Source organism: Mustela lutreola, chromosome 13, assembly GCF_030435805.1.
Source record: "Mustela lutreola isolate mMusLut2 chromosome 13, mMusLut2.pri, whole genome shotgun sequence".
Classification (NCBI taxonomy): Eukaryota; Metazoa; Chordata; class Mammalia; order Carnivora; family Mustelidae; genus Mustela; species Mustela lutreola.
The window spans coordinates 53,373,609-53,388,627 of NC_081302.1; the positions used below are offsets into that span (position 1 = coordinate 53,373,609).

General features: G+C 40.3%; 1 protein-coding gene across 5 annotated transcripts in view; it reads left to right on the top strand.

The window, feature by feature from the left end:
- Positions 1 to 1,134: 1,134 nt before the first annotated feature.
- NAA16 (N-alpha-acetyltransferase 16, NatA auxiliary subunit) overlaps positions 1,135 to 15,019 on the top strand; it is a 63,547-nt gene continuing 49,662 nt past the window's right edge. For 3 of the 5 annotated variants that reach the window (XM_059143946.1, XM_059143947.1, XM_059143948.1), the window contains exons 1-6: positions 1,140 to 1,455; positions 5,946 to 6,030; positions 7,393 to 7,497; positions 8,840 to 8,997; positions 11,431 to 11,565; positions 13,690 to 13,843. In XM_059143946.1, the coding sequence (XP_058999929.1) occupies positions 1,402 to 1,455; positions 5,946 to 6,030; positions 7,393 to 7,497; positions 8,840 to 8,997; positions 11,431 to 11,565; positions 13,690 to 13,843 (691 nt within the window). In that variant the 5' untranslated portion in view covers positions 1,140 to 1,401. Of the gene's footprint in view, positions 1,456 to 5,945; positions 6,031 to 7,392; positions 7,498 to 8,839; positions 8,998 to 11,430; positions 11,566 to 13,689; positions 13,844 to 15,019 lie in introns of those variants that run through there. The other 2 variants (XM_059143950.1, XM_059143949.1) reach the window with 2 other exon arrangements.

The window sequence follows — 15,019 nt, forward strand, 5'->3', positions numbered from 1 at the left end:
TGAAGCTGTCCTTGCCAATTCCTCTCTAGTCATTTGAGGAGCCTAGGATCTGTCCAGAACACTTAGGTCCCTCTGAACCTAACCCTCTTTTAATAACAGTCCTGTCTCTATTTTATTTTTCTAATTTAAATATATATACATATATATTTATTATTATGTAATCTCTGCATCCAATGTGGGGCTCGAACTCACAACCGGGAGATCAAGAGCTATACGGTCCACCAACTGAGCCAGCTCTTCACTAAAAAAAAGACCCTTGTGATACCTTCTTCCATCTCCAAACTCAGGCTAGAGGGAAATTCAAGGAAGCCCCACCCCAGCTAGGATTACAGCCCGTTCAGTGCAATTGCGCATCAACCGCTTAGTAGTCACACAAACAGGCACAAATGAAGATCCGGAACACGCATAAATAAGTTTATGCATCAAATATTTACATATTTCTTGATAATATGCCTACCTCATATGCATGGCTATGCTTGCCATCGATGTATATGCGTGTCTTTCGAGACTCACACATTTCTATCACCAGGCTGCTTTTTAGGTATGACAGTGTCCCAGAATTGGAAGATCCTGGGTTTGACTATTGTTTCTCTCATTATTATTGGCTTATTAAGCCATGCTATTATATGGCTTGTATGAAGGGGAACCTTCTGAGGAGAAAGGGTAGGTAGACTTGGAGACTCAGTGGTCCCCATGAAACCACCACAGTTTTCACCGCCAAGGTCAGGTGTTCTAAGCTGCTGGCAGTATGTTTTTCCCCCTAACATTTCAAACATGCTTTCCCGTTAGACCATTTCAAGGCCCGTCCAAGGACCTCACCTACGCTGGGCATGTCTGTGTTTTGGGTAGTCACCGAAAAGAGAAGCCTTCTCTCCAAGTCTAGAAGGAAAACAAGTTCGTCCTGAACGGAGAGTTTACTCGGAGCCTGCACCGCTTAAGTTCCCGAGTGCAGAGAAATCAAAAAGGTCTGACTCACATTCCGGTGGCCCGCAAGCCCAGCAATCAGGGCACGGCACAGCCAGTGACCTACGCGGGGCGCCGGGGCGCGGGTGGCCGCAGCGACCTAGCCCTGCGCTCACCGCGCCCCCCGCCGCCCGGAGTCCCCCGCCGCCTCCCGCCGCGAGGCGCCTGGCGCAGGCGCACACCGCCCCGCTCGAGGGGACGGGCCCCGGCTGCCATCTTGCTGCGCGCGGGAGCCGCGGCCGCTCGGCGGGCCGCAGGGCGGGAGTCGACAGGGTCCGGTCCAGGTCCCCTTCCCTTTCGATCGCGAGCCCTGCCCAGCGGCCTGCCCGGCCCCCACTCCAGGTCATGAACTGACCCACCGCCCGCTGCCCGACTCTTCGCAGCGGCCCGCCCCCGCGAAACGCGGCGGCCGGGTGCCGGTCCTCCCCGCCGGCCGCGATGCCGAACGTGCAGCTGCCGCCCAAGGAGAGCAACCTTTTCAAGCGCATCCTGGTGAGTGGCCGAGGCCGCGCTCCCGACCCGGCCCGGTGCGGCGAGCGGTCTGGCGGCGGCGCCTGCGCGCGCTGGGCTGGCCCCGGGCTCCGTTCTTTGTTTACCTCCGCGCCGCGGCGACCTGACTGACTGCCCGCCTTGGCCGGCCGCTGCTCCGCGCGCTTCGTCCCCTGCTGCCGCTCGCCGCGCCGCCGCCGCTCTCCGCAGTCCCTCCGGGCCCGGGCGCGTGGGCCCGGGAGGTGGCCCCGGTGGCCTCCGCGGCCCCCTGCGGCCGGACTCGCGACCTCTGCACCCCTCCTTCCCCGGAACTCCCGTGTGTTCCTTTCCCCTCGGCCGGGTGTTCACTCACTGCTTCGTGCTTAACCCATTGCATAGCGCACGCCGATACCTGCTGAAGATGGGGCGATCCTAGGGCGGAGTGGGGCTCCGGCTTACACCGGGGATGGGAAAAGCAAACCCGGGGAAGCCGAGCCTCCCTTCGCCAGAGTTTGCATGCTTCTGGTGTACGGTACTTACCCTCTTTAGGGAGCGAATAAGCGACTGGAACTGCTTTTCCAAGTTACAAAGTCGAACGCAGATGGCTCTTGGGTCGCTTCGAGCGCGTTCAGGCCCGGACTCGGCAAAGTCGAGCGGGCTGGCTGATTTCACTCTGCAGGGGCGCCTTGACTTTGTCTCCAAGCAGAGAGCCGAGTAACGACCTCGTAGAGATGACCAATGCCGGCCTGAAGAGTTTTCTGTAGGTTTCGTGTCACTGTCCCGGTGCCTTCCCTCGCTTTCTAGGTTTCGTTCTTCCAGGAGGAGAGGCGACATGCCTTCGCTTTTCTCAGCACACATGGAGACTGTGGATTTTAAACTGCTGTTGTACATAGTGTATTTTCTAGGGCGTCGTTTCATCTGAGTATAAGCGGGAATTCATTATTTAGAGCTTGTGTTGGTTATATGACTATATGCTTACCTTTACTATAAATAAAATAACTAAGTTTAGAATAGTTTTAAGTATTATCAATGGTAGGTAGGAATTAATAGCAGCTCTTCTGTTTCAAGCCAGTAGAAACTTTATGCTTCTTCAAAATGTTAAAAAGATACACAGTAGATGTGATTAACATTTTAAGTTTAATTTTATGTGATACTTAGTGTTGAGCAAATAATGAGAGACAAATGTAAAACACAAAAATTTCAAATTAAAGCATTGTGGCAGATTGCTTCATTGGGCTGTGTGTGTGCGTGTGTGTGTGTGTGTATATATATATATATATATATATATATATAATTTTTTTAAAAGATTTTATTTATTTGACAGAAGGAGATGACAAGTAGGCAGAGAGGCAGGCAGAGAGAGAGAGAGGGAAGCAGGTTCCCCAGCGGGCAGAGAACCCGATGCGGGGCTCGATTACAGGACCCTGAGACCATGACCTGAGCCGAAGGCAGAGACTTTGACCCACTGAGCCACCCAGGCGCCCCTTTTTTTTGTTATTTTAGTTTTGTTTTTTCCATACCTCTCTTTTTTCATAGGGTGGGTTTGGAGAAGTGAACTTTTTGCCCCTTTCAGGCTCATCTGTAAGTTGTTGGTTGGATTTAAGTACATTTGGTATTATCCCTAAAGGATGACAGAAAACTTATTTTTCACTCTATTTGGGTATTTTCTAGTTTAAATCATGTTATTGGTAGATTATTTAAAAAACAATTACATGATTTATTATACTCTAGTTACAGAAGGTTATGGCTGCTGCTGAGTTAACTTTATCCCTACATAAATTGGGAAATGCTAAATACGTTTTTCTCTGGTTATGTAATGTTTATCCTAAGGGTACATGAATTTAGGAGGTGCTGCAAAAGTGCATGATCCTAGCATCTCATAGTTGCAACAAATGTGGGTAGAATTTTGCTACCATAATTCCCTGACAGAGCCTCTTCATTAAAATTATTTTTCAAGTTTGGTTGGTGGACCAAAGTGCTCTGCCACCAACAGTAAAAATTTTGTTTTATTTTACTTGAGAGAGCTTGCTCTCTCCTGTGCATGAGTGCAGGGGGATTGAAGGGTTGTGGGGGAGATGAACAGGGATCCCAAGATTCAGGGCTCCATCCCAGAACCCTGAGATCATGACCTGAGCTGAAGGCAGATTCTTAACTGACTGAGCTACCCAGGTGCTCCCCCAACAGCAGATTTTTTTAAATGAATTATGAATGTACTTAAACACATCCATACAAATTTAATAGCTAGCTTATTACATGTTATGGGCTTGTGCATGCCTGTCTTATTCCCCAAACTGGCTATTAGCTTTAGGTTTTTTTGAATTTTGGAGTTGCTCCGTGCTTTCTTTTGAGAATGAAACAACCAAACCAGGGAGTGGTAAGTGACTGTCTAAGGTTCTCTGTCTGGTAAGTAACAAAGTTGAAAGTAGAATCTATCTTTTATACTTAGTATAACTTAACACTTTTCTTTAACCTGTGTGCTTGGATGTTAGGGACAGACAACATGGTTTGAATTATGGCTCTGACACTAGCTCTGTAAACTCAGTAACTGTGTGCCTCACTGTCTCCATCTGAAATGGCTTTCCTGGGATTTAAATGAGGATTAAGTGACTGATGCCTGACTCTAGTAAATGCTTCCAAAAAGTATTAACTATTATTACTGTTATTGGTAGTATGATTACTGGTATTTCTAGATCACTTGGTAAGTCAGAAAGAAACTATATTTCTCTTCTTTTACTGTTTGCCAGTGGTTCCTTCTGCTTCTGTTTTTCTTCCTGTCATTTGTCAGATGCACTCCTGTGGTCAACACTATTTTTAATTTTTTATTTTATTTTTTAAGATTTTATTTGAGAGAAGGTGAGCAAGAGAGAGAGTGTACAAGCGAGGGATGGGGAAGGTGCAGAAGGAGAGGGACAAGCAGACTCCTTATTGACTAGGGAGCAGGACCATGAGGTCATAACCTGAGCTGAAGGCAGATGCTTAACTGACTAAGCCATCCAGGTGCCCATTTATTTTTATCTTAAATATTTTAGAAATAGGTAATATATTCACATGGTTTGGAATTCAGGTTTCTCTCCCATTGTTGTCTCCCACCTACTAGGTTCCCTTCCTTAGATGCAACCAAGAAGCCTCCTTTTTTTTTTTTTTTTTGGACAGAGAGAGAACACAAGCAGGGGGGATAGTGGGAGAGGGAGAAGCAGGCCTTCTGCTGAGCAGGGAGCCCCATGCATGGCTCGGTCCCTGGACCCTGGGATCATGAACTGAGCTGAAGGCAGAGACTTAATCACTGAGCCACCCAGGTGCCCCTAAACATTTTTTTCTATGAACCCTTTTCTAATTCTCCCCTCCCCATCCCACCCCTGCTGCAAAGATTAACCACTTCCTCCTTCTTTGTTGGTACTGTTTTGCTTTGAACCTAGGAGATTATTTTTTTGAGCAGTCCTAATTTGTGTAGACCCTGAGGATGCAGCAATGTTTACAATAGAGCTTGTCTCTGTTCTCATGGAGTTCTTACAGTATGGTGAGGAAGATAGACACTGAATAAGTGATCAGATAGGCATTTCGGAGAATGATAGTGCTGTGCAGAAAATGGAGTGATATGATAGAGAATATGTGTGTTGGGGTGGGAGGCTGGCAGTACTAGATAGAGTGGTCAGGCAGGTGACACGTGAAATTCTGCTGGTAAGAAGATCTGGGGAAGAACATTTCAAGTAGAAGGAACACATGTGCCGAGGCCCTGATGTGAGCACAAACTTGGCATGTTGAGTACTAGAAAGAAAACCCACGTCAACGTAAGTGGGAGGGTAGGTGGAAGATGATGAGATGTTCTTGTGATCAGTGGCTGTGGTGGACAGGTGCTGATTACTTAGCCTGGCTGGTGGTGTTTAGGAAGAAAGGTGTTGCTCATACTTGTATTAAACTAGTGTGGAAAGATAGGGTTTTTGGAATCAGATCAGAGTTTGCAAGTAGGCTGAGCTATTTATAAACACATTTTATGAACTCTTAAATTTCACTTTCTACATCTGTAGGGAGGAGATGACAACACCTACCTTGAGGGATACCTATGAGAATTTTAACAGGGTTTATCTGGATATGTAGTAGTTGCTGTGTGTGTGTGTGTGTATGTATACACCTTGGTTTCATTCTTGAAGTAGCAAAAACATAGTGCAGTTTTTAGTGTTTTTCTATGTTGTTATCACGTAATTTTTGCTTTTGAATTTTGAATTTTAAAAAGTTGTAGCAGTACTGGCTGACAATTAAATTTCCTATTTGTTAAGCGGGTTTTTTCCCTTTTTTCCTATAAACGTGAAAGTACTCATACTAGAACAACTTGGCAAGAAGTAGGTAACGAAAATATACGTCATGTTATAAGTGATAAAAATTGACATAACACCTTCCCATCACATATGTTTTAGATCTAATTTTGGATCTTGAATTTAGAATTTATACAATGCAAAAAAAAGTTGCACCCTATATATTCATTTTATTAAATAATTTTTGTTCATATTTCTTTGCAGAAATGCTATGAACAGAAGCAGTACAAAAATGGTCTCAAGTTTTGCAAGATGATTCTTTCGAATCCAAAATTTGCTGAACATGGAGGTATTGTCTCATCTGTGAAAGACTGCTTATCGGAGTATATTTCAGTACTTTTAGAGATCTCATTTCATCTATTACTTTGGGTAGAACTTAAGTTTATGCTTTGGTTTCTTATGTATGAAATGAAGACAACATTTGCAGTATAGAAGTAGTATGAAGATACAGTCACATGTATTTTATTCTCTGGTAAATGTCATTCTTACATATCTGCTGACCTTTATAAATAAATTAGGTACTATCGATTTACCATTGGATTGTTTATCTTGAGCTGTTTTCTAGCACTGGTGTTACTCGGTCTATATTTGCTTGTCTCATCCCTTTTCACTGGTGACCGGTGCTTGTTTGAAGGACAGATAAGACCAGACATGCTAGTTGCGGTCCTCCAGTGGAGCACCGCCAGTTAGGGTCTCTGAATATTAGACATGGGTAATTCTTGAGACCATCTTATTCAGAAAGTAGGCTGATCTTGCTCAGCTTTCAACTAACATTTAAAACATTCTTTGAAGGAAATGGAAAGAAGTCTTAGGTTCGTAAAGCTGGAGAAACATAAAGTTTATTTTCATTTTTTTCCTCTATGGAACCCTTATCCACATGGCAGCTTGTAGGGAAGTTCACTGTGTGGAAATAGATAAATGAAGATGTTTATAGGGGCCTGAACTGCTGGATCACCATGTTCTGAGAACCATAGTCCACAGAGATCATTTGAAAACCATTGTTCTTGTCTCATTCTTGTGGACATATTCAGAGAATTATTTCACTGTAAGCCATCTTTCATTAGCTGCCTTAAATATATTTTTGGGTTACCACTCCCTCAGTTCAGTGTTACACTCTTGGAATGCAAACTGAAGTTAATTAGCCTAACCAGAGTTAGTTGTAATAAACTTACTGCCAAAAATAAGGTGTGTTTTCCAATATTAAATAAGCTGAATTTTACATCTCTTTGCTAAGGTAGATTGTTTTTGTGGGATGTGAATTGGAGGATGATTAGAATTGACCTTGGATAAAAGCTCTGGAGTTACTGCCATAGATTTAACACAGCAGAACTTGGGGGCCCACCGTATTATGTTTTTTCAGCTGAATCATCTCAGACCCTCTGTATAGTCTTATAAAGGGCAGAAGGTATTTGAGGAAATCAGTCCCAGCCTCAGGGATTTCAGAAAAGGACCCAGGCTACGCTTTAATAAATACTTAAATATAGTTTTACTTTCTGTGTTTGGACAGAAGTTTTAACTATGTGATTAAAAAGACAAATAGGACAAGCATTGGCAGATATATTAAAATAGTAGTAAGAGCTTAAAAAAAATAGTGCTAAGAGAATAATTTGAAATTTTCGTGTGTAAACAGAGGTTAAAAAATATCTTTCAGAGACTTTGGCTATGAAAGGATTGACATTGAACTGTTTAGGAAAAAAAGAAGAAGCGTATGAATTTGTTCGTAAAGGACTTCGTAATGATGTCAAGAGCCATGTCTGTATCCTTTTGCAATAATTGGATTTTATTATTTCATTTATTTTCCACTTAGTAGGGTTTTCTAATTCAGGAAAAAAACAGACCTTTACTATGGAAAATTTTGTATAGAAGAGAGAATTTAATGAACACTGTGTACCATTACTTCCATAATTATCAACATTTTCTTTGTTTCTTCTGTTCCCTACCCCTTGTTTATTTATTGCAGTAGTTGAAAGAGAATTCTTGAACTTTTTTACTTCAGCTCTGCTTTGTGTGTGAGGGAAAAGTAACTGATCTGTGACTTGAAACCCATTTTTTTCTCACATATCCATAAACCGATAACTTCCCTGTCATTCCAGATGAATTACTTGTATAGTGAATTTAAGTTCCTTAAACTTTGTTGTAGACAAGAAAAATTCTGGAAAAAAAAAAAACCCGTTTTAAAGCAGATATGATATTGGTTCTTTAGTGGGGTTTCTGGTGCACAGGGACAAAGCTGTTACTCCACTAGATACTTAACCATTTTTTTTCATTGACTGATGTCTCAGTTTGTGAGAAAACAAAAATACTTTTTCGAAGATAGGTCATCGAAATTGATTTCCATTTCCGTTTTGCCTATCTGTATGCTTGTTTGCCGTCTTTTCACATGTTGCCCTTATCTTAATTTTTTACATTTTATTCATGTAGCTGTTGGCCAGTATTGAACATCAATAGTCTAGATAGTGTTTTCACATATTTAGCTTAGGATTCTCTCGAAATACTAAATACGTACATATCTCAGCGTTTACCCCAGAAAGAGGAGAGAGGACATGTAAATATGATAGTTTTTTTGGCTCCAAGATTTGCTGAGACCTTAATTTACAATAGATAAACACTTAATTTTTGTGCTTTTTAGTATCACTAGTAAATTAACTGATGATTACATGTTTTAGAATTGATTGAATATAAACTAGTTTGAAGAGATAATTACAATTTTTGTATAAATAGAAATGAAGAATAAGTGACTGAGGTGCTGGGGTGGGAAAGTGAGGGGGTGAAGGGTAGGGAGTGTGAAGAATTTTCCCAAGAATTTTCTGAGGTTATGTAAACATAACAGAAAATTCCAAACATATGTATGTAGAGGGCGTAGAATGATGCACCCACTCCTCCATGTGCCCATCACTGAACTTCATATACTAGCTGTAAGTCAGGGCTAATCTGGTTTCATCTTTTACCACCCCCTTGTTGTCCCCCTTTCTCTGACCCCAGATTATTCTGAAGTAAGTCCCAGACAACATAACATGTCGTTAGGCAAGCTTTATGTTAGCTACATAGCATAATATATTCTAGTGTCCTTGAATGTCTCTATTTCCTTAACTTAGTAGGTTGGCATGTGTATGGACTCTTGCAGCGTTCTGATAAGAAGTATGATGAAGCTATTAAGTGTTATCGAAATGCCCTCAAATTAGATAAAGATAATCTGCAAATTTTGAGGGATCTCTCCCTGTTGCAGATCCAAATGAGGGACCTTGAAGGCTATCGAGTAAGTACTTAGTCTTAAGTGTTGTTTTTACAATAGGCATAATTTTAAAATGAGGAAGTTCAGAATGAGGTGAGCATAGGCTGAAATTATGTAGATTTGATTGTTCATTATAGTCTGGAGTAGAAGGGGAAAGTCACCTGAGACCTTCTTCCCCAATAATAGTTTTAAGAAATGCATCCTTGGGGGTGCCTGGGTGGCTCAGTGGGTTAAAGCCTCTGCCTTCAACTCAGGTCATGATCCCAGGGTCCTGGGATCCAGCCCCGCTTTGGGCTCTCTGCTCAGCAGGGAGCCTGCTTCCCTCCTCTCTCTCTGCCTGCTTCTCTGCCTACTTGTGATCTCTGTCTGTCAAATAAAGAAATAAAATCTAAAAAAAAAAAATGCATCCTTGATCACTAAAAAACAGGGAAACTGTGTGTTTAATGCTTTTTTAAAAACTAGATTATCTCCTATGTGTAAATACTATACTAGATTCTTTGTGGGCTTGACATTTACAGATTTGGTAAAAAGAACTTTCTTTTTTTATTTTTTAAAGAGTTTATTTATTCATTTGACAGACAGGGATCACAAGTAGGCAGAGAAGCAGGCAGAGAGAGAGGAAGAGAAGCAGGCTCCCTGCTGAGCAGAGAGCCCGAAGGACTGGCTGAATCCCAGGACCCTGAGATCATGACCCGAGCCAAAGTCAGAGGCTTTAACCCACTGAGCCACCTAGGCGCCCCATAAATAGAACTTTTATAATTGAGATCTAAATGTAGGGATTAATTAGTTTTCTCTGTTTTGGGTTAGTAAATATAAAATACTGTGGGAAGGATTGTTGAAGAGCAGTCTTTCTATGGTCCAGATCTCTTCGCTCTGGCATCTTCAACTCTGCTAGGTTATCTCCATGTGCTTACTCTACTAACTGCCCTAACTTCAGTATGTCCACAGTGGAATTCTCTCCCTTTCTCATGTGAAGGAGCCCACAAACTCTTAACACTTCTCTTTAAATAAGTTAAGTTCTTTCATCTGTTGTTTACTTTTGTCTTCTATTGCCATGTAAATCCTTATGCTCTTTGCCTAGATTTTTGCAGAGGTGTCAAGCATGCTGCTGAGCTTAATAATGGTGTCATTCTTCCAGATCTTTTGATTTTTCTTTTAGCCCAAGTGTGGTGGGAGTTAAAATCAGTTATCTGTAGGAATGAGGCAAGGAAATTAAGAATGTTGGCAAGACAGTGCTTGCCTAAAGGGTTAGTGAAATAAACGAAGATGTAAGAGCTTGTGGTTAGAGGCCAAGGTTCCAGGGAGCCAGAGGCACTAGTGGTAGCTCAGAACCAGGGTAGGGATGTCACTGAGTAAGAGCATTGGCCAGAGAATGAGCTGTCTGAATTTATGATTTCTGCATGGCAGTAAGGTCTACGATGTGGTTGTGGGAGGGGGTGCCGCGTGATGGAGATCATTAAAGATAAAGAAGCCCTGATTCTAAAACACTAAGTTGTTGGATGGGTGCTCCACAGTGTTGCACTTGTAACAGGATGGTGGTGGGATTTGGCAGAGAAAAAGCAACTGACGCAGACTTCAGTGAAGGAGAGAAGTGACAGAAAAGCAATGGTGTCAAGGAGAGTGGTGTCAAGGAGAGAGACCTATTAATGTCATATGTCTGAAGGAACCAGGCATATAAAGGCAGAGGTGTGAGACTGTCTAAGCTGCTTTCTCAAAGATCTCTCTTTTTGCCAAAGATCCGATCACGTTACTGCTTATGGCATATAGTGCAGAAGGACTCCCTTGGCCTCTAGTTCCACAGCAGAAGCAAAATGGCACATTTGCAGAACTTGGTTGCAGCTAGTGTTCTTCCTGAGGCCCTGTTCCTCCAAACAGATGTGCATGCCTAAAACTTGGAGGCAAATACGAGCTATCAAGAGGTGGGGGCCGTGTAGGGAGGGGACATTTTCTGCTGGTGAAGATATTTGGATTCTTCTGGGGCAGCCATGGTGGAATTTCTGGTGTTTTCTCCCTTGTGTCATAGATACAAAGCTGCTTTAGAGTGGCAGCCGGGTGTTCTGTTTGAGTGTTTGCCTTGGCTGCACCTGCGCTATTTCTGGGGCCTGCTGTAACAATGTAATAAAGATGTTATAATTTCATACAGTGATTTTATAAACAGAAGAATTTTTTATTTGAATAAAAGGTATCTTAGTCTCTCTGCTAAGATGTTTAGTTACCAAAAGACAGCTTTACAGGGACCATTACAGAGTATTCTAGAATTTAAGTAATTTAACATAAAAAATATTTCTGTTTTATTCAGGAGCTGTTATTTGTTTGTGGAATTCATTAGAAAGGAATTAAAGGCATTAAATTATTTTCATAAAGCTCTGTGGTGAAATATAAAAATTTTGGAAAGTTAAAGTAAAAAGAGAAAAAGACAATTTTTAATTTAATTTTATTATTTTTTAATTTTTTTAGGAGACAAGGTATCAGCTTCTTCAGTTGCGCCCAACACAGCGTGCTTCCTGGATTGGATATGCTATTGCATACCATTTGCTAAAAGATTATGATATGGCACTAAAACTTTTGGAAGAATTTAGACAAACTCAGCAAGTAAGAACTTTATTCTGTTTCTCCGACCCGCACAAACTAAAGTAGTTGATTTCTATATTGCCCTGATTTCCAGTTGTGCATTAAAGTCTTTGGAACCTGTGGGAGCACCTGGGTGGCTCAGTTGCATAAGCGTTTTGACTCTCGATTTCAGCTCAGGTGGTGATCTCAGGGTCATGGGATTGACCCATGGGTTCTGTGCTCAGTATGGAATCTGCTTCAGATTCTCTCTCCCGTTCCCTCCTGCTAACTTACTCTCTCTCAAATAAATAAATAAAATCTTTAAAAAAATAAAGTCTTTGGGACCTATGGAAAAACTTAAGAAAATTTTCACAGTGATTAGAAAAATTAAAACAATTCTTGATACAAAATAAATAATACGAACATTTTTATACGCTTATTGTTTTGATGACATGCAAAGGACTAAAGAAAGAAAAGAATACATAAAAAATAATTTTGTGATTATGGGAATTATTTCTCGCATATATTGCTTATGTTTTATATAAACACGTTAATACATTTTAATATATATGCAAAATAGAAAAATACAAAAAAATATGCTGTGCATCACGAGATAAACAGATGTTAACATTTTGCCACAATTTCTCCACATTTTATTATTTTTTAAAGGAATATTACAGAAGTAGCTATAAAGGTCTCTCACGTCCCTAGGGGTAGCCACTGTTCTGAAATAGGTATAGATTGTTCCTACTCGTGTTTACATTATGTTTAAGTCCATAAAAGTTACAGACTATTATTTTGTGTATTTAAAAATTGACATGAACAATATGCAGTTTTTTCCTTCAACATGTCTTGCTATATACATGTGTTGATACATGTAGGAATAGTTTATCCATTTTTTTTTAAGATTTGGTTTATTTATTTGACAGACAATGAGAGTGAGAGAGCATGAGCAAGTGCACAAGAAAGGAGAGTTGCATGCAGAGGCAAAGGGAGAATCAGGCTCCCCACTGAGGAGAGTAGAGGGAGAGGGAGAGGGAGAAGCAGTTTCCCCATGGAGCAGAGAGCCTGACATGGGGCTGGATCTCAAGACCCTGGGATCATGACCTGAGCTAAAGGTAGACGTCTGGTTTAACCTACTAAGCCACCCAGGTGTCCCTATCCTTTTCTTCTTTTTTTAAAAGATTTTATTTATTTATTTGAGAGAGACAGAAAGAGCAATAGCAGTGTGAGGGGTAAAGGGGGGTAGAGAGAGGAGAAGCAGACTCCCCACTGAGCAGGGAACCTGATAGGGGTCTTGAACCCAGGACTTCTGAGATCATGACCTGAGCTGAGGGCAGCCGTTTAACTGACTGAGCCACCCAGGTATCCCAGTATATCCATTTTTAACTTTTGCCTGGTATTTCATTATATAAATAAGCTGTAGTTTATTAATTCCACTTTTTCCTTGTGCCAGTACCATACTGTCTTGATTGCTGTTACTTTATAGTAAGTTTGGAATTTGAAATGCATGTCCTCCTACTTTGTTCTTTTTCAAAAGTCTTTGGCTATGCAGGGTTTCTTTTATTTCCATTTGAATTTTAGAGTTAGCTTGTCAATTTCTGCAAAAAAAGCATGCTGAGAGTTTGATAGTGATTGTATTGAATTTGTAGATCAGTTTGGAGAAAATCACTGTCAAAACAATATTGTTCTGATCCATGAACATGATTTGAAATGTCTCTCCATTTCCATAGGTCTTTAATCTCTCAGCATGCTTTCAGTCTTCAATGTATAGGTCTTACTTCCTAGATTTATTCCTAAATATTTTTTTTCTTTTAGGCGTTATTGTGAATGGAATTATTTTAGTTTTATTTTTGGGTTGTTGGTTGCTAGTATATGGAAGTATAATTGGCTTTTGTATTTTGATCATGTATTCTGTTATCTTGCTAAACTTTTTTATTTTAGTAGTTTTTTACATACTTTTCTATGGGTATAGGATTTGCTGACCTGAATCTTTACTTTGCCATAGGCAGAAATGCCACCTTTTTGTTTATTTTAAAGAATGTGTTATTCAGTCTTCTATTTGTAATTGCTTCTTTTAGCCTGTGTGAATGTCTTTTCTGAGATAGCAATTAAAGATCTATAATTGTTTTGTGTAATTATATAAATAAAATCAATTTTTTTCAGGTTCCTCCCAACAAAATAGACTACGAATATAGTGAACTAATATTATACCAGAATCAAGTGATGAGAGAGGCAGATCTATTTCAGGAATCTTTGGAACATATAGAAACATATGAGAAACAAATATGTGATAAACTTTTGGTGGAAGAAATTAAAGGTAGGTTGACCTGCTTTTTCTTTTTTAGTGGCCTCAATTAAAGAACAAAAACTATATACTTCATTCTTTCCTAACATTTAAATAAGACTTGCTATATAATAAAAATTTTTATTGTTAAGTCATTATTTATTAGGTTGATCCTCATAACAATACTATGTATGGTTGTTACATCCATTTTAGAGTTGAAGGGCTAAGGAATAAAGAGGTTAAGTGACTTGCCCAAAGTCTTATAGCCATGTAAGCTCGGTAGTACTAGATTTGAGTCTAGGGGTTTTGACTCCAGATTCCATTTTCTTAGGCAATATGTTATACTCCTTCATATCCTCTCCCCTCCCCCAAAATGGGTCCATGAAACAAATAAATAAATAACGATGAGAATAGTAAATGATAACACCAAGTTCACCATAAAAGCAAGATTCCTTTATTTTCAATATGGGCTAAGTACTAAGGCAGGATCCTGATAAATAGCTTGTTAAAAATGGGTCAAACACATTTTTTTTTTAAACAAAGTTTTGTTCATCAGTTACCATTCTCTGAGCAATACTATAATAAAATATCCAACTAAAGTAATAATGAGTTTAAAACTAAAGCTTCATATAGTTGCAGGACTTCTGAAGCTTAATAAAAATAAGAGCTAATGTTTATTTACTTTTCCTTTGTCTCAGAATATGGTAATTGTTTAAACTGTTCTATTTCATTTGATTTTTTAGCACTTCTAACATAGGTAGATTATCCCCATTTTATAGTTTAAACTGTTCTATTTTATTTAATTTTTTAGCACTTCTAACATGGGTAGATTATCCCCATTTTATAGTTGAGGAAACTAAAATTTAAAGAGGTTAAGGACTTTCCCAAAGTCACCCTGCCTTTTAGGTGGTAGAGTTAATTTCTAAACACATCTTCCTGGCTTCAGAGTCCTTACTTTTTTTTTTTTTTTTAATTTTATATTTTATTTTATCTTTTAATGGTTTTATTTATTTATTTATTTGTCGGGGAGAGAGAGAGAGAGAGAGCGTTGCACAGCAGGCAGAGGGAGAAGCAGGCCCCCCACTGAGCAGGGAGCCCGATGCGGGACTTGATCCCAGGACCCTAGGATCATGACCTGAGCCGAAGGCAGATACTTAACCGACTGAGCCACCCAGATGTCCCTATTATTTATTTATTTTTTAAAGTAAA